This window comes from Myotis nattereri (genome assembly GCF_964212035.1).
Source record: "Myotis nattereri genome assembly, chromosome: 3".
Classification (NCBI taxonomy): Eukaryota; Metazoa; Chordata; class Mammalia; order Chiroptera; family Vespertilionidae; genus Myotis; species Myotis nattereri.
The window spans coordinates 2304811-2325266 of record NC_138077.1 but is presented as its reverse complement, the minus strand read 5'-3'; the positions used below and the strand labels follow the sequence as shown (position 1 = coordinate 2325266).

The 20456-nt window shown below is 46.9% G+C and overlaps 2 protein-coding genes across 3 annotated transcripts in view; both read right to left on the bottom strand.

Moving 5' to 3' along the window:
- Nucleotides 1-20456, bottom strand: part of MRPS6 (mitochondrial ribosomal protein S6) — a 57067-nt gene that overhangs the window by 17991 nt on the left and 18620 nt on the right. The window lies entirely within an intron of this gene.
- SLC5A3 (solute carrier family 5 member 3) lies at nt 14447-18133 on the bottom strand. The gene has a single exon (XM_081088309.1). It carries the CDS (start codon nt 16815-16817, stop codon nt 14661-14663), a length of 2157 nt encoding a protein of 718 aa, XP_080944435.1. The 5' UTR covers nt 16818-18133; the 3' UTR covers nt 14447-14660.

Here is a 20456-nt window from a genome sequence, read left to right as displayed (position 1 = left end):
ACGTGCGGGAGGCAACCAATCAATGTGTCTCTCACACTCACTCATATCGATGTTTCTCTCTGTGTCTCTCCCCCTCCCACTCTCCCTAAAAATCAATGTTAAAACGAATAGCCTCAGGGGAGGATTAACAAAAAAAGAAAATTCATCCTAGACAAAATTAAAACCAATTTTTGATCTTACTCATTACTGAAACTACTGGTATTCAGTCTACAAAAGAAGACTGGAGGAAACCCAGTAGCTAACTTCAACTACCTGCAGGGTTACTATGCAGAAAAGTATCGTGTTGGCTCCCAAGGGTTAAAGGGGAATCAAAGGGTCGAACCACAGAGACACGAGCCTTCCTATAACGAGACCACTAGGCCATCTCTTCATTGGGCAGGAGGTGGGCCCTGCTGGCTTCTACCTGAAGCCCCTGCCAAGACTAACTTGCAGGACTGCCCTGCCATACTCACCCTCCCGAAGTCGTTTTGAAATGAAACTGGCTTTTTAACTACAAACTGCACGGCAGTGAGGAGCGCATGACCACAAGTTTGGGGGGCGGGGGGGGGGGGGGGAAGAGAGATGCTATAGGAGAGGAGGCTGCCCCTCCTGACACGGCCAATGGGAGTGCGAGTGACGACGGATGTCTCTCAAGAGCAGAGCCAAGGCTGCGGCATGAGGCCAGGGCGGGCCTGAAACCATCACCGGGAGGAATCCTTTCTTCAGGCTCCACAGAAGGTTCACCCGGAAACACGCCTCTCAACGTACTTCCTCGGGACAAGGCCTTCCCAGCTGCTCACTGTGGGATCCACCGCCACAGGGTAGCCGTGGGGCCACGAACCCAGTCCCTGCTGTTAAGAACGTGTGACGCTGCCATGAGAGCAGAGCAGTCAGTTAGCAGGAAAAGGCGGCTGAGCAGGCGCCGCTGGAGCCCGAGGCAGCCCTGCTCCCGGGACTCCCGGGAGCCCTGTCCCGACGGGGGTGAGGGACCACGGACCAGCCCGACCCGAGACCCTGATGGTGGGCACCCCCCGCTCAGGGAGGTGCAGGGGTCTGCTAGGGCCGGGCTAACTCCTCGACTAAGGACGGGAAGGAGATCGGATGGAAGTTGTTTGGGGTGGAGTCAGCAGGGGCGCTCGCTGTGCCCTGTATAAGGAGAAGCCATGGGTTTTTCTGCTCAAGGCAATATTTTGACTAGAACATTACAATTTCAGGTTCTTCACTCACCTACACTGGTAAAAATGTACACTTTCTAGAGGGCAATTTACCAGTAAAGATTAGTTTAAAATGCACTTTCAATCCCAGTCACTCCTCGGAATGTACTCTGAATGCAGTCACCTCCCCGGCACAGGATTTAACTATGGAAACATTCACCGCAATGTTACTAGGACAGTGAATAAATGGAAACACAGTGAGTTGCTCATTAGCAGAAGACGGTTCCACGCATTTTCACTGACTGGACAAGTCCTATGCAGCCACTAAAACACAGGGCGTTGAGCCTTGAATACTGACATGAAAATACTTCAATAATAAAGAAATCAGCATGTGGAGTCAACCTACATCTCTTTTCCAAAGGAAAAAGTTAATTACGTGCACACACCAAAACAAAGTCTAGATGAATATACAGCAAAACGTTATCAGCTTTCTCTAGGAAATAAGGTAAGTATTCTTTTTTAACACTTTACCTGATTTGTTTTGCAACGAGCAATGAGAAGGCGCTTTAGAAACACCCTTGCTATAGGGCAGATTGAGTCTTGCTTTAAGGAGGACTGCCGCCCCCCCCCCCCGCCACCCCCCACCCCCCTCTATGCCAACTGCTCTTACAACAGATGCCGTAACGTGAACTGTGTTAGGGCCCGGATCTCCGCTCGGCGTGGCGCACCCCCTTGCTGGCTGTGCCCACTGAGCCTCACGGCCGAGCTTCTGGCATCAGGAGCTGCCCCGCGGCGGCCCCATCTCTCAGGAATTGGGGAAACGGGCGTCTGTGAGTCAGGGCTGGACGCCCCTGCCCTGGAGTCAGGCAGGCCAGCGGAACAGGGTGAGGAGGAAGTGAGAGGGACTTGCTCATTCAAAGGCCACGTGGCCAAGACCGAACGTCTGGAGGCCTCAGACACCTGACCTTAAAATGTGCTCTTCGAGGGCAGTGATGGAAATCAGGAGCCCAGAGCAGAATGGGAGGAGAGTCCCAAGGGGCAGGAGCCCATGGTTGTGAGCACAGATCAACGCCATGACCGCGGCACAGCCCATGCCCGCCGGCTGAGGGTGCAGGCCAAAGGCAGCAGACGGCCGGCCATGGCTCCCGCTGCAAGGCAGGCGACGCCTGAAGAGCACGAGCGGGCTTGCCGACTCTCCAGTGCAGGGGCACCCGAGGGCCATGGCCCCACGAGCTCAGACAGTGACGCTTGCACTACACCAAAGGCTAGCAGCAAAGAGACTTCCAGAACTAGCCCTGAGCAGGAAGGAAGTCCTAGCTGCGTTTGTATGAAGCCACCAGCGGCCAGTTACTATGCATCTAGATTACCAGCCCTCTCTGTAGGGCGATCATACTTAATCCACCTGTGTCCGAGGGCTCCAGCTTAGGAATGTCATTGGAGGTCATTTCGGTCACATCTGGGGGCCGGTTCCTCTCATGACTTGGCAAGTCCGAGGACAAAGGTGGCATCGCCAAGGCCTTCCTCCAGCACACACCGAATCATCGAAGCTGCAAAAATCAGGTGTCTGCGTCTCAACCTCAGAGATTCCTACTCAGTTGGCCTGGATTTAAAAAATCTTGGGAAACAGGATTGTTTCAAGTGTCCAGGTGCACACAAAGGTGAGAACCACATCCCAGAAGGAAGGTGCTTGGCTTCGCATCACCCCAAAGGTAATGAGTATAAAGGATTTTCAGCAACAATCTCCGCCGGCTCTAATTTAAGGTCATAAAGCTCCCCTTTGCTCACAGAACGAAGAGCCCCTCCTTGAATGTGTAAGTGAAATGACAACCCCAACAGGTGACTGCTTGCTGATACCACTTCCAGAGCAGGGTCTGCCCGTGCTGCCTCCTCGGAAGACATTCCAAAACCCACAATCTGTTCCTGGGAGATTTCCATTCCTACCCTCCCCACCCACTCCAGATGCGCATACAGATGAATACAAGGAGATGGGAACAGAAAGATTGGCAGGAGGCCTGTTACTATGGCAGCGAGTAAATGAAATGCCAAAGCTCATGAAACTGATAGGGAGAGCAGGAATCAGGTGGCCATCCTAGCCACCTGTCTTGCTGACAGCTCTCCTTCGTGCACAATTCAGTCCCCTGCCTTCGCCTGATGTTTCAACCTCCTCGGAGAGGGAAGAGGACACACGGAGAGAGTGACAGGGAGACCAGGGAAGGATCTGACTCTCTGATGACCAAAGGGTTATGAGAAAATTCTACTCAGATCTGGGGAGGCTTCTAAATGCCTGTGGACGGGATTGGCGAAAATATCAGTTAGCTGACTCATCTAAAAAGGCACCGACAGAATCAGAAACGTGGGCTTTGAGGAGTCGGACTGGCATGCGAGCTGCACAACAGACCAAAGGCGTGTCCACCGGCTGGGCCAAATCTTCATTCAGTGGTGGAGGAGGCACGGAAGGTGCTGCGCTGCTCTGAAGAGCAGGGAGGAGGAGGTATAAAAGCAGAGGTTACAGGGGCCCACCACCCTTCCAGATGCAGCCCCTTCCTAGTGTCCCCTCCTCTGCAACCCCAATGGATCCCTTCCATTCCGCACGTCCTGCAGTGTGACTGCTTAGAGCACACCTCCTTCCCCCACCAGGCCCCTCCAGGCTGCATGCACCTCACCTCACCACGGCTGAGACGCAAAGGCAGACAAGCACCATAAAGGCCTGATGGAGACATAGGCCGACGAGGAAAGGGAGAAGGGAGAGGTGAGACCTCTAACTGTATTCACTCAACCAGCACGGAAGACAGGATGAGGCCAAGCCATGAGGTCTGAGGACAAACAAGAACCGTTGCAGAGGAAAACAGCAACATCTGGGGGGGTTGGGGGGGGGGGGGGAGAGGCAGAGATGCATGTAGCAGCTAAAGCACAGCCTTTTCATCAAAACCAGCTGCAAGCTAAGGAACCAGGAGTAAACAGATGAAAGACAGAAACAGAAAAAAAAAAAGACATGGTGGAGACTCATAAAGGTGCCTCCAAACATCTAAATCAAGACTCTTGGGCCAGAATAAAAAAATAAAAATAAAACAGTGGACGTTCACCTTCTAGAGTGTGCAGGGAATATCACAACAATAAACCCGGACTGTGGAATCGATGACAACTTCTGGAACCGGAGTCAGCAAGCGCCACGCAGAGACACGAGGCCTTCACGGAGAATCCGCCACTGGCTATGACAATGAGCCCTCAAAGCAGAACTGGGAGGAAAGTCAGGGTGTGGCCGCCTCCTTCTGCCCGATCTGTTTCTCCTCCCCACAGTCTCTAAGAGCAACAGCATCACCTGGAGTCTACATTCAACTTGGAGGCCACATGCAAAAGGGGATATCAACTGCCTCAAAATTATCCAAAAAAAACTTAAAAAATCAGTTTTGCACCATAGTAATAACTTAAGCAAGAATTACCAATGGATGCTGAAGGCAGGGATTCAAGTTTAATGAGGAACAAGTCACTTACAGTCTCCAATGATCTCCCCACAAATTACTTATTACCAAAAGGCAAGAGTAGGTTGACAGCAGACAACCGGGCAGACACCATCTAAACCAGCGGTTGCCACCCGGGGGTCCGTGAAACACTGGTGGCCCATGAGGTCGGAAAGGTTGGCGATGCTGATCTAAACCACGTATCCAACCTGCTGTCAACCGTCCCCCGACGGGAAGCAGCGAGGATGTAGTGCTTCTGTTGTCTTCCTGCCCAAATCCAGTGACTATAATCGTGAGGAAGCGAACAGATCCCACCTGAGGGGGGCAGTCGAAGAATGACTGTCCTCCAAACGTCAAACACCTCCCTCCCTGAAAGGTCAAGAAACGGACCCAGGCTAAAGGGGACAGGTGCAAACACTAAACGCAGCGGACTGGCCTCTGAAACAACAACAAAACTTTGCTATAAAAGGACACAATTGAAAAAGCAACGTTTGAATACATTTTAAAAGTGTACCACTATTACTCTCCAGATTTGGGTAATTGTATAGCATTTAGATGAGTGACTGTCCTTATCTTAGGAAATACGCCCCCATGTACTGAGTCGGGGGAGGGGAATGATGTTTGCACCTTGGGCTCACACCGTTCAGAAACATGTGTGATGAGAGAAAATGCCAGAGCTAATGTGGTCAAACATTAAATCAGCTACTGGCGAACCTCGATGACGATTCCTGGCTTCTTCACACCATTCTTACAACTTTCCTACACCTTGAAATCATTTCAAAACTAGAAGTCAAGAACACGATGGATATTTTTATTTCCTCACTGAGCTACATGTACCTCAATTGTCAGTCAGGGCCTGTGAGCCCGCGTTCACACAGCTCAGCGGCAGCGGGCCCTCACTGGAGCCAGGCAGGGCCCAGGAGAGGAACAGTGTACAAACCCCACTCTGAGACCACACACTGCGAACTGACACATGTTCACACTGAAAACACTCAGCCACAGAAATGTCAATTTTTCATTTTATTCAAAGTTGGTACATAAGTGCTACATTTCCATAAAATAATTACTATACTTCAGTTACAGGACAAAAATACCACAGAAAGGAATATACTTTGCAAGAAATGTAGTTCATCTTAAGTTTCCAAATACTTTTGAAGGCGAACGCAGCAGCTGGCAAAATGACACACAGTACACAGAGAACAGTGTATTCTACAGTCAGGGATGAGAACTGACAGCTCTTTAGCAGATCTGCTTTTTTTTTCTTTTTTAAAACAATAACACTTTTAAAAACACATGAAACCAAGATCATACATGTCTACAATTTTATAAATCAGATTGTATACAGTAGGCTAAAATAGTCAAGCTAGAACTGTCATGTATGGTTAACAATCCTAAATCTACAATCTCAATTGTATTCCTTTCAATATGTAAATAACCTGGTTTAATCAAATTCTACTTTCTGCTTGTAACTAAAACATTGTATGAGAAGGACCCAACTAGTTATAAACCTTTAAAAAACAAAAGCTGTGGACAATGAAGGGTACACTGGAAATCTATTTACAATTCAAAAAACTCACCAATAATTCAGCACATTCATTTATGATTCCATTTGGTCTACAATGAATAAGTGATGAGTTGATACATGTACACAATACACACTACACACCTCAGTGCGCAGGCGGGTCTCTCAACAGGAGTCTGAAGGAAGCATAAAGGCAGGACACTGGGAAGACATTTTCAATGTGGACGTCTTCTAAAAACGTGTAAATACTTACATATCCAAGTCATCAGACAAAGCCGCAGTGCTCCGCTGACACTGGCTTGAGAGTGAAGAAATGGAGGAAGCATCTCACTGGACACTAAACAGGAGTTGGTTTCTTCTTGAAGAAGACTACTGACCTTTGCACAGCAACTGTGTTTGAAATCCACCTCGTCAAACAAACAAAAAGCACTGAGAAGCCACCACGGTTCACGTGATTGCCAACCTGTGTCTGGGCAACAGAAAACAGGATGTCCAGGCAAAGAATGGCAAATCCCGCTCTGTTTCTGAACTCTGTTGGCAATCCACACACGGAAGCAGTACTGGTGGGGAAGCAGGGAACGATTCCATACCATCACCTAACGTAACATGTCATTATTAAAAAAAATAAAGCTTTTGTATTGTAATAACCCCACAGAAAAATCCATGAGCAAAAGACTTGTTGATCTGTTTGCCACTCAAAAGTTAGAGATCTCACAGTGAAATCAGGAGTTTCTATTATACATATTTACACAGCGAGGCCTCCTTCACCTAGACTAATTAAAGCAATCTTCATGGAATTATAAACAAAAGATATTCTGACAAAGGAATCTTGCACAGCATTAAGTTCTCACACACACCTGCATTTAGAAGCAACATGTAATGTGCAGAGCACATACTACAGGAGACGACCAGGGCCTAGCTGCCTTGCCTGACCACCGGCTGCCGGCCAAGGTGCTCCTCAGACCTGTCCTCTGTCCTGCCTTTCTGGCGCTCCCCTCTCTCAGCCCGAAGCCTGAGGCTTTACCTTCTAGACCAGGGGTCCTCAAACTTTTTAAACAGGGGGCCAGTTCACTGTCCCTCAGACCGTTGGAGGGCCGGACTACAGTTTTAAAAAAAAACTATGCACAAATTCCTATGCACACTGCACATATCTTATTTTGAAGTAAAAAAACAAAACGGGAACAAATACAATATTTGTATTTGCATGTGGCCCGCGGGCCGTAGTTTGAGGACCCCTGTTCTAGATAAAGTGGAGGGACGCCCGCTACTTCCTGCGGGAGGAGAATCTCTCCCTCCAGGTGTCAGGTGAACCCTCCTAGCACCTGTCACATTAGTGTACCCAGCTTCAATCCCATTCCAGGGTATCAGAGTTCACCAAGTCTTTCTCTAAGAAGACAAACACACAAAACAGAGTGGGAGCAATGGTAGTTACTTCTCCCCATTCTGAGTTTTATCTTTTGACATGTAGGCAAAACCAAAGACAAAGATATCCTTGTTGATTCTTTTTACAAAAAGTATTTTTATTGACTTCAGAGATAGAGAGGGAGAGAGGGCGAAAGAGAAAGAAAGAGAGAGAGAGAAACGATGAGAGAATCATGGACTGGCTGCCTCCTGCACACCCTACACTGGGGCTGGAGCCCACAACCCAGGCATGTGCCCTTCCCCGGGAATCGAACTGTGACCTCCTGTTTCATAGGACGACCCTCAACCACTGAGCCATGCCAGCCGGGCTCCTTATTCATTCTTGATAAACAGGAACTATTCAGGTAGAGAAAGTCAGGGTAAGGTAAGGACAATGCCAAGCAGAACCAAACACACCGTTTTCTTCCTTTGCTCACTCATTCACTGACTGCATTGATCTGGTCTTGAAGCAGGGAATGGGACAGGCAAAAGAACCCTGCAGATCCTCACAGCCACCGTGAAAAGCAAGGAGCTCATCTGGGAGCTCTCAGAATTAGTTTGGTGCTAGAACATCTGGGTGAAATTCTGCTATTAACATGAAGTGCCATCAAGCAGAGCGAAAGTCAAGGTAACGTCACCCCTTCCACACAAACCTACAGAAAGATGAAAGGCAAGTGGGAGTTGCCCTGTTAAAATAGGGAATTTCTCCACATTTTCAGGGCAGTGTTCATGGGAGATTAAATATCCTTAAGCTTTAAGATCAAAACAAATAAACCATCCAACCTCCAATAGCTCTACAGCACAAGTTTGTCAAGCCGTTCCACCCACCAAAACCGAGTCTGTCCTTGCTTCTTTGCTTCCAGATTGTGGGAAAGAGCCCACAGATCCCACTGTAGCTGGTGATCCTCAAATAAAACTGTAGCATTATGACATCTGTATGCTCTCCCTCCACCAAAATACAAACTTCCGCAGGTGATCACACCGGACTGCTTATCCTTTGGAAGCCACACGTCATTGCCGAGGGCTTTCAATACTGTGGTCCCATCCTAACCCCACACCCTGGCGGGTTCTATGGCTGGCACTTGTGGGATACCGAGTACCGTTACTCTTGTGCTTTCTACATGTGGAGACACACGTGTGGACAGGATTTTGTGCTTTCTATGGGTCTCTGCCCTTTTCCCTATCATGGAATGTGAACTGCTGTCACATACAGGTTCTCAGATACATCTATCAAACCTATACTGGATAATGATAAAGTTAAGATATACTCACAAAATTAATATAAGAACCTTACTTTTTAATTAAGGAAATAAACATGTGCAATAAATAACATTTAAGCTGCAACACCAATTGGAGCTACCTGGTTTCCTTGAACCTAAATAAAGGCTGCATATAAGGTACGTAAATATAAATGTACTTTTTTTTACTTCCCTCACGAAAGCTGTAACAAAATTTAAAAAGAGAAACTAACCCATTTCAATCAGGAAAAGGAAAGGTGTAAACTGGCAGTCAGCACTGGCAAGCACAGGCACTAGTCACAACACAAAGCTCAGAAGCAGATTCGATTCCAGACGCACTATAGACTGGCCTTTGACAACTTGGGATTTCAGTAACAGCAATGAGTTTAATTTGTTTCCCACTATTATAACAAAAAAGTGAGTTATTAAAAACATCCCACTTAAAGAAGTCTAGGCTACACTGATACTGAAGAATTATCCAGACTAGTTAGCCCAGAGGCCATTCACAAAAAGGAAACATTCCTTTCTCCACAGCACGAGGGCAACAAGGTGAATTCACCGAGATAAGTCAGTCTCCAATAAGGCTGTGGTTATCTACTGTCAACTTGTGCTTATTGCCAAAGTCACTGAAATATGTATTTCCCTTATTTACAGAGTTCTCTGACTGCGAAATGTCTTGAACTGGGGGCGAGGGGGGGGGGGCGGTCATGGCAACAGTTACCACGCTTTTCTGAGGAGAGCAGAGCCACCGCCACGCCACTAGACGAAGCTGAGGCCATGGCGCTCTGCCTTGACTTGCTCTTCAGTTGCGTTTTTTACTCCAGCATCTTCCCTCAAACACACTGTACATCCCGGTAACCACAACAAACTGCAAAAGTCCGTACAGAGTGAGGCTCATGCGTAAGTCAACAGCTTCTTAGAAAGTCATGTGCGTGACATGAGTAATGATACAGATACACCACGCTGTTTACTTCCGAATCAGACTACATGCCAATGGTTAAGGCTGTCAGTTACCACATAAATGGAATGTCTAACCCCAAACAGAAAACTCAATCTATCCTTCATAAAGGATTTGAGATGGAAACAAAAACACAGATGACACAACATGCCTTTCGAAGTCAATGAGCAGCTGAAAGCCTTGTTCCCAGCTGTGGAGGGAGAAGCTTAAATAAAAACATGTATACGAGGAGTAGGTGAACAGAGTGTGGGCACAGCACCGGCCACGCCTGTGAGTTATTTGGGGCCTTAGCTAAATGCTGTTCTAGGAGGAAAGGTAGCCGAGTCAGGCCAACAGCACGCCGATGAAGAGACGGGACTTTAATGGAGGAAAAGGGGTTGAGTCAAAAGTCTAACCAAGTGTAGGAGCCAAGATTACTTCTCGTGTAGTCCAACTTCATACCTAACTAGTACAAAGGGGTTTCTCTAGATGCCAACTGACTACTCCAACTTTTTACCTTAATTAGTGTAACAAGGTTTTTTGACATCAAAACACCATTCCTCTCGGCACTGTGGCACAGTCTTTTCAAAAGGTCTCATAAATTAATTACTGCTGTCTCCCTAATTTTTAAAAGTTTTGAGAATAAAATACTGAATTAGGGCTTTTCTTATTAGTGAACACACACTCTGAGAAAATCATTCTTGAGAATTAACAGTTTAAGCTAATAGAAATGTGGTATTTTTTAGACACATCTATAGTTAATGGATCATTATTTGGATACAAGTGCTCACACTGGTGCGAGAGCAGCGCTTCTGCACACCCTAGCAATTAGCCTGGAAATGAGCTAAGGGGACAAAAGGCCGAGCCCAGGGGAAGAATGAAAGCAGTCTGAAGGGAGAGACTCAGGGAGAAGACAGTCTCTCTGGATGACAGGTGGCTATTCTCACGGACACACACACCCTCACTAGTCAAGTCTTCAACATTGAAATGAAGCATTTAACATTCGGCTAATAAGAAACCTTATGAATACTGAAGCCTAAAACCATTCAAATATTAGTCATTTTAACCTCAAATATGTTCATAAACTCCTACTTTACAATATCAAACATCAAACCAGGGTTTAACAGGCTGCATCTTATTCACTGATGCCCTAACCTATATGGGGGGGGGGGGGGGTTAAACCAGCTGAGAGTCAAGATGCTGAGAATTCCAGGAATGTGATTCTACACACTTTTAAGCTCATGTCTGTCCTTTCCCGACTTGTTAACGCTGCGTCTCCCAGGAGCGTCTCCGCATCGCACTAAACAGTGTTCCTGCTCCTAGGAAGCCTGTCTGCAAGTCTCTGCAGCCACATGACGGAACCGGAAGGGTCTGTATACATCCCTCAACCCAAGCCTGGGCACGGGGAGATGCCGCTGCCTGGCGCCCAGGTGGTCCTTTCCCATCACAGCATCTCAGATGGAAACGCACAGAGGAGTGAAGGACAAGGAAAGCAGTGAGCGGACACGCCCAGTGGGAACACTGATGGCCTGATCTTCCAGTGGCTGGTAATATGGCCACTCTATAGGGTGGTAAAGAATGCCACTACCCCATCGCCTACATTAAATGTTATTCGGGGGGAGGGGGGGGATCCCCACGCCCAGAATAGGGAGAGGGCACTGGAGTGCCTGAGAACAGCGCAGACTTGACACCCACAGCCCAGAACACACTCAGCCTCAGGTTAGAGCGCCGTTAACCTTTCCACTCAGTCCTCAAAATGTGGATTTCACAAAGTGGTGGGTCCCTGCTCATTACGGGAGGTGCCATCTCTAAAAGCTATGGCTACTGTGACCCTCTCACAGCCAGTGAACAGGAAGTGCTGGGAGGTCGGGTCTGTGGGATCTGGCCCAGGACACAGCCCGCTGCTCCACTGGGTGCCTCTCTAACTTAAAGACGGCGGGACAACCTCACAGGAAAGAAGAGCCGGAAATGGGCTCAGGTGTTTCAAAAGCTGCTGGCTCCCTTGGGTGGCAGGACAAAACGCTCTTAGATGAACAGAGGAATCAGAGGTCCCACAACAGAGCCACAAATTATTCTGCCAACCAGAGTAATACGCTCTCTCATCAGACCTTGAGACGAAGAGGCCCAAAGGACAAATCTAAGGACTGGGGCTACCATTCACCGCAGGTCAGACTGGATCTTCTCCCCTGTGAAGACCAGTGTCCTCACCTCATTTTGACTCTCAGCTATTTTAGTCACTATTCCTCTTGGTCAATTCTGAACCTTAGCATGAACCAATATAAAAATATATACACGTCTATATAGAGAGATCAATACCATTTAGGACTCATTTCATTAGCGTGAAGAATGAACATTTTTGCTAGCTTAAGACAGACCACGTATCATTCCATGAACAATCATTCTAATGACCTTAGACTGAAAAATGAACCCCTGAAATGAAGCTGCCCTCAGCAATCCACATCCTTTCAAGCACGTTATCTACTGCTGGGAAGCAACAAGGACAAGCTTCAGGGACTTCAGTCTAAACAAAGTGATGTTTACACGGCAAAGAATAAACAGCCTAATGGATATGCTAATAGTCATTCCTTATTTACAGGCTTTAGTACTCTAAACTTGACCTATTGCTATATACACACGAACAGACACAAGATGATGCATTTCACTATTATACTAAGACAACAGCAGAGAAGGCAGGGGGACCCTAATACTCCAAAAGTGAGGACACAACATAAAATAAAGGGGGAGTCTACATAAACACCACCTCCTCACTTGTGCTGTAAGTACAAAGGGTAAGAAGGATGCCCGGCCAGTAGGGCGATCCTCACTACTGTGACCAACCAGCAATGTCATCAAAGAAAATGCTAGTTCCTCCAGCTGAATGGCATTTTGAAAAATCGGAGAGCCTGCTATTTCCCAAATGCGGAAGGTTATCTCAGAGGAGGAACATTCTTTGAGAAAAGGACGAGCCATGAACAAACCATGAGTCCAGAGTGGACACCTGGTTGTCTGTTCTTCCCAGTGGAGTTTGTAATAACCTTGGACGTGTCACAGCCTCAGCCTCCAGACAAGAAAAGGATGGTCCCTATTTATTTGGCCCCCAACTTATAAACCTTAAGAGTGAAATTGAGAAAAAATTCTACAAGGCACTGTAAGCTCTCAACAACCATGCTATTCACATAAGAAGTGTTTTCTCGGCTACAGCCTCAGTCCATCAGAACGCCTCCTGCTGGTGGGAAGACATTAAGCTCCCCGATCATTTCTAAATCAACTTTGGACTAATCAAGTCCATCATTAATGAAACTGATTTATAGAATACAAAATAGTTAATGTCATTAGGACTGAGTTTTGATTCAAAACCTACAAAAGTACCTAAAAAAGTAATAATTTTGCCTGAATATAAGCTTAATAAAATCATGCGATTTAAAAAGTATCAGAGTACAGAAAAGTCAAAGAAAGTAGATACACAGGCAGTGTCCTTCATCTGTCATGGAGTTTGGGAGGGGCTGGTGCTGCACAGACACCAAACTCCAGAATCTGCGGAGCTTCCCTCTACCACCTTCTGTGCACCTTGCCCTCGTGAGGGGGCATCAGCCCGTGAACGCCGAATCCCATCTATGGAGGTTGCAACTGTGAACCAAGCCATGTCAAGATAAAGGTTCCTATGATCACACAGGTCCTGTAACCCTCCGGGAGGCACGCTACTGAACCAGGAGCTCCTGCTCACAGCACCTCTCACACATGCTGTCCATTCTGTAAGGACGATACTGACAATCTCCCCACGGCCAAACATGCACCGAGTGCCCCTTACTCACGGCCAGTTTGCATTCAAACATCTTCATGCTCTAAGTCACTTGACTTTTTAAGCAAAAATGTATAGGCCGGGTTCGGATGGTAAGTCTTTTGAAAAGGTGTAGCAAGAAAAACACTGATGAAGAATAAATATACTCTCAGAATTAAATTTTCCTTCTAAAGCCTAAACAACCTCCATATAGCGTGATCTGATCAAGCAGGGCAACCCAGCACTAAGGCAGTGTCAATTTTTCTTCAATTTCTGAACATAGCTTCCAACTGGATCTACTTGGGAAGCCATCTGGCTACGCAAGAGCGTCGCCAAATGCCAAGCACGTGCCTAGGGAGTTAGCGGAGTACAAGCAATCGCCTGCTCAGCGGAAGCTGGTCCGACACTGCTTAGGGGCTGCAAAACTCCCAAACAATATGAACAACCTTGATTTGGCCAATGAATGTGGAGGTCATCAGCAATGGTGCCTCATCTTCCCCCCATAACCACTTACAAATACAGCCATGGCGTATAACTTTATAAAGACAGACCTGGTGGTCATTTGGGGAAAAGGAACTGAACAAACTTTCCCCCAACACTGCATATACGGGTGGTGCAAGAATAGCTACAGAAAGATGGTCTTCCTTTCTTTTGGCAATCAGAATCCACAGGCTCATGCTAACCAAATGAACCCGGCAACTAACTAACTTGTCCTGGAACAAGTACCTCACTAGCACAAGAGTTAGATTTTCAGTACAGAATTGATTATACAATCTCTACAAGTGCAAATTTTTTTTTTTAAATGGTAGGAGGGGTTACAGAGACAGGAAAAAACTCTGACATGAGCAAGTCTTCTACTTCAGGCTAAAATCTACCAGTTCACTTTCTCGTGACAGCTTATATCTGCTCTACGTGTTCTGTGAGAATAATTGGTCTTACTTTGGTATGAAAAATTTTAAACCATATTTGCACAATTCAGTCTATTAAACAAGCTTTGCTTCATTTACATTGAAAGTTTACTTTCAGCCGTCTCTGGGAAAATAAAGTCTTGCAAATAGATGATGTTCTGCTGAGTAAAATTTGGCTAAAACCTACAGCGTAAACAATGCCTGAAAGATGCAACAGTTATGTAAGTTTTTTTTTCCAAAGACCAGTATTTTCTTAAGTTACTGTCTCACCATATCCTTAAAAGTTCATAAGGAAAAATAAACAAACATGAAAATTCCAAGTGAACACACCGCAAAAAGTCCAATATCTAGTATTAGTTTAATATGTGGAGGCTCTTCCAGCATCTGTAAACAGACCGCCTCCTCCTCCATCAGGTCTCTGAGACTCCTCTTGCTGAGGCTCTTACTTTTAAAGCCACAGAACCAATCTATTAACTTGCAGCAGCGGCCTCCATCCTCTGCTTCTTTCTTTCTCTCTTTTTCACCCATGAGTGCTGCTTGCCCATTGGAATAAGCGTCTACTGGTGTTTCTGCCTCTGAATGACCTAAGGAAGCCGCAGGGTTGCCCTCCTCCCTGCAGGTCCCCAAGAGGTTAACATCTTCAGGCTGAAGGCCCTTAATGCTGTCTTCAGACTTCCCATTGGGAATAATGTGGTTGATGGGCTCACTGTTCTCACTGCATCTCAGGATGCTCTTCTCCTGCATTTTGTATGGTTCGTCTTTCGGGGAGCAGCTCTCCTCCACCACCACACTCTTCTTAGACCAAAAGGTGGTGGTACGGATTTGCTCCTTCGTGGGGGGTGCGGTGAGGAGGCTAACAATTACAGTAATGAGTCCAGTGACCCAAAACAACGCGGTGGCCACGTACATGTAATGAATGTCTTTGATGAAGCCAGGCCTGTTATCGGGCTGGTCACATTCCGGGGCCCGGTAGGTGAAGGCTAGTATTAAGCGCACTGCTCCGAGAACAAAGCCAGCCACTCCACCATAGAAAGCCCCTTGCTCATTGCAGCGCTTCCAGAAAATTGCCAGAAGGAACAGGGCCGCCACGGGGGGAGTCAGGTAATCTGCCACCTCCTGAATGTAAAGGTACATCTGGCCTCCTTGCATCTCCACGATGATTGGCACCCACGCGATGCTGATCACCACCATGAAAGCCACAAATACCCTCCCCACGATCATGAGTTCCCGGGAGCTGGCATTCTTGCGGATGAGTTTGTACACATCCAGGGTGAATATGGTGCTGGCGCTGTTAAAGATCGAGTCCAAGTCACTCATCAGAGCCGCGATCATCACCGCCATCATCAGGCCCCGGAGGCCCACGGGGACCAGCTTCATGACCAGGCGCGGGTACGCGATGTTAGAGCACCCGGCTCTGCTGCCACACACCTGCATGCAGTGCTCCGGGTTGATGCAAGCTATGTCATCCGCAAACAGTATCCTGGAGATCATGCCTGGGACCACAATGATGAACATGGGCAGAAGCTTCAAGAAGCCAGCCATCAGAGTGGAGCCTTTGGCGTGCGAAATGTTTTTAGCTGCCAGTACCCTCTGCACGATGACCTGGTCGGCGCACCAGTACCACACGGAGGCTGGGGTCTGCCCGAGAAGGAATCCCGGCCAAGGCACATCTTCATCTGTCGCACTCCGCAACATTTTCAGTGCATTTTTCTTAGGGTGGACTTTACAAGAATTGGTGTTGGAAAGGTTGTATGTCAACAAGATGGAAGTGACATTGGGTGAGGCCAACATGTACCTTCTCTTAACTTCCTCAAACCCGCCAACCTCCATCATGCTAAAAACCATAAGCGTGAGGGCCCCAACGATCATGAGCAGCGCCTGGAGAGTGTCTGTGTAGATCACCGCAACAAGGCCTCCGGTGACAGTCAGCAAGGCAGTCATGCCAATGAGCAGGATGACAGACACATACAGGTTCCAACCCAAAGACTCTTGAATAAAGAGGGCGCCTGAATACAGATCCACTGAAAGCTTGGTGAAGATATAGAGAATCAGAGACAAGGCTGCAAAATAGACCTGAATCCTATGGCCACCAAAGCGCTTGGACAAGTACTCAGGCATGGTGTACACCCCCGACCGGATGTAAATCGGGACGAAAACCCATCCCAGAAGCTGCAGCAGCAGTAAGGCATTGAACTCCCACGCACCGACTGCAAATCCACTGGCCGCTCCAGATCCCGCCAGCCCAATGAAGTGCTCACTCCCAATGTTGCTCACAAACAGAGAGGCCCCAATCGCTACCCAGGTCATCGAGCGCCCGGCCAGGAAGTATCCGCTCACGGTGCTCCTGTTAGACTTCCACATGGCAAAGAAGCCAATGCCCAGGACCAGGACAAAGTAGAGGGCCACCACGGCAATGTCTGCCGTCTCCAGCACAGCCCGCATGTTGGTCACTTTGTGATAACGGTGTCCAACAACAGAAGTGTCCGACTTGTTATTTACGCATTAGTAACCCAGCCAGGGCTGCCAGCCGCACGGGAGCTGGACTACAGGGCCACAGAGCAGGCAGGCTTTGTCCTTTGGTTTGCTGTCTTGATGGTGGTGGTGTGATAAACTCGGAAGGAGACAGTTTAAATTTTCCTCCGCTTCTTAATTGGGATTGAGAACTTAGCTCGTACTCTTAATCCACTCTCACAGACCGTCAGCATTTGCCCAGGTGCGGGAGGAGAATTCTGAGTTGCAGCTAAGTCTAGTGAAGCCTACTGTACCAGCCCTGCAAGGCAGCAAAGACAAAAGACAAAGGTTGAATTAGAGGAAGCGCTCACCACGCGACGAGGAAATGTTCAGTCTAGCAAAACGGCGCAACAAGACATTCTTTATAAAAAGAAAAAAAAACTCTGAAAATATATTTCATTTCCACAGGAAAGAGCAATCTATACTATCACAGCTGATACTTAAAAGTCAGCGAAAAAATGTATCATTTTGAACTAAGAATAAAAATTAATTGACCTCACAATTAAATGGCCTAACTTCTCTAGCAACTAAGAACTGTTGGCCGTGACATTGCCCTTTCGTTCTTACTATGGTGTCTCAGACTGGAACAGGCGCCGATCTTAAAGCACCTTAAAAAGGGGCAAAACACTAATTATTCATAAAGAGCATCAAAATGAATCTTCAAATACTATAAATCCCAGGAGAAATGTGACAGCCAGGCAAGTCCCTGGAGAGAACAGACAGGTGGTTCTTCCCAGGTGCTGTCATCTACCCCAAACAGAAAAGAAGTACTGCTTAGTCTGTGCAAATCTAATGCTCTAAAATGTTCCTGGATTCCTACTACAAATGTACATCTGTACTAACGATCACACAGGAACCTAGAAGCTGTGAGGCGACTCCTGCCCTAAAGGAAAAAAAGGCACTCGACACACACACACAAAAAGTAGGAATATACAACTCAAAAAATAACCCCAAATTTCACTCTTCCGATAGCAGACACTGAATGATTTAAAAAGTTCAAGAAGCTCGTTTCCTTTCCTTCCTCTTCATCAGACAATTATTTCCAAGAGAATCTCTGAGCAGATAAAAGCACCGACAAAGGCTTGATTTTGTTGAGTATTTTTTTTCTTTTAATGCTTTCCTGTTGAAAGGTATAGAAAGCAAGGAGAAAAGGAAGAGGAGAAAGTTTCCTGGAAGACTGAAAAATAATTCAATTTTTATTATATTTCCAAATCTCAACAAAACAGACATCTGTCAATCATCTTCAGTCAGTGAGACAGGTATTTTCCAATCTGGATTAAGAAAATCACTCTGCAAAACATATTTAGAAGTACTTAAAATCAAGTTTATGCATTGATGGTTTTTCTCCTGGAAAAGAGATAAATTCTGAATCTTCAAAGTTAACTATGATTGTAGCCCACAGATCAACATGAAGAACATTGTTATTCAAACCCTGCCTTCAAAAAAATAAGTAAAATAAAATAAACAAGCCTGCCTTCCACATGCAGCAGCAACCTCAGAGTGAAATGTTCTTCTATGCTTGGCAAAGCACGTTCTGTATGAATCTAGGCATTTTTCTTTTAAAATAAGTAGCAAACTCAAGTCCTAGAAATGACACTAAAGCTACCTCTTTCCAAACTATTCACCATGGACCACAGTACTCAGCACTGCAGCCCACACCTCGCACCGCTGGGAAAGGGCCTCATTCGTACAGCTGCCCAGACATGAAGATGCTACCTTGATGCCTTTTTAAGATAAAGCACGGCAATAACTGTACAAGGAAAGTGGTCAAACCCTTCCTCCTAGAAGCCAGTGTCAATAATGACGGGCATGGAGCCGCTGCCACAGCCCACAGCCTAGGGTACAGCAGAAGTGGGGTTTCCATCGTGTCATACTTGCCAAATCCTGAAGGCAGTCAGATTTCCGTGTCCACTTTCCCCTCAACAAAAAACTCTCTGGTTTTTAAAAAATATTTGGATAGTTTTTAGAAGAACCATCTAATTTTTAATGAGTCTAATCAGATGACCAATAAACAGGAGTTATTTAACAGGGTCAGGTCCTCACGTAGAATGGGAACTGTGGCAGGTGAGACCTGCCTTCCAGAGCTCTCCCTGCCCCGACATGCAGGCCGTGCCCTTGGCCTCTTGTTTCAACATAGAGGAGCCCAGCTCACTGGTCAGAGGGCCTTTCGGGTGTCACTCTTCTCAGTGGCAGCAGTAGACCCTGTGTTTCCGGGAAGGGACAAACACCCAGAATGGGTTTTTTTTGGGGGGGGGGGGGATGTGTGTTGTGGCAGCGGCTTTTTCTTAGAAATGCCACAAGCGCGCCCTTCCCCGTCGCCATGCGGCACTGCTGTCAACACTGTCTTCAGCGCAGGTCCCACTCGTCCAGTCGCATGCCTGAGCTGTGCTGCTCCCTGCTGAGTGCGGACTCCACGCCACGCGCGGTCTCCCCTCTGACTGCTCTAGAACAACGGTGAGCGGGAGGCCAGCTCAGCCCACAGGCGGAGGGGTGGGGGACAGCGCTGACCCCGAGTCTACTTCCCGCCTAGGCTTCCTCAAGCGCTTCCCACGCCACTGCCGCCAGTCCCCGCGGGAGCCATGCAGGTCTGGGGCAGGTTTAAGGTTTTTCCAATTTAAGCAAAAACCATCCAGAGACCAGCGCCTGGTAAAGACTGAAAAAGGAAAAACAAAACAAAACCAAAAATACGTCAATTTAGTTGAAAAATAGAGAATCCTTAATATTTCACATTCTGAACTTCAGAACTTTAGGAGAAAATTGTGCAATCCTTAAAAGTGACTCCAAATAAAACATACAGTATCAGTTCTACACGTTTTTTCTCGCCCTTTAAAACGGCAAACATTTATTTCTACAACAGAACAGCTGCCCCTGGGTGTGGGGTTGGAGGGGGATTGGTTCCAGGCTCCCAGGATACCCAAACCTGTTTGCATATGACCCACATTTGCATGTGGCTCCGGCAGGGAGCGCCTCCATGTCACTTCTTCCTCGTGGGTTCAGCCTAGTGTGGCTGGCCCAAGTTTTGCTTTTGGAACTTTCTGGCATGTTTTTCTCCCCAAAATATTTTTGATTTGCTTTTGGTTCAATCTGCAAATGCAAAACCTGTGGCTACAGAGGGCCACCTCTACAATGAACACTATCAGCATCCCTTTATTTTTAAGAAGAATGCACATGGAAAATGTTTTCTTCAGCTAAAAATGAAGCTTTTATATTTGTTTTGTTTTGAATTTCCTGGACTAAGCTGGTTCACAGTTCAAGTAAACCTCAAGTGAGAAATGTGGGACAGTAGGTACCGTACTAAGTATGTGGGTTGGCTCATTGGTAGTACATTTTTAAGAAAACAATTATTTCTCTAGCGAGAGTGGTATTTGTAGAAAGTATAAAGAAATGGTCCCCTAGCGGCAATGGACAGAACAAACTGAGCCAAATCTTGAACACAGGGGTGTTCTGAACCAGCAGACTCCTCCTCACCCCCAGGGGCCTCCTTCCCAGAGAGGAATCCAAAGAAATACACATATTTGCTATGTTTGAACAGCTAGAAAGAGACAAATAGGTAAGACCAAATTTAAATCA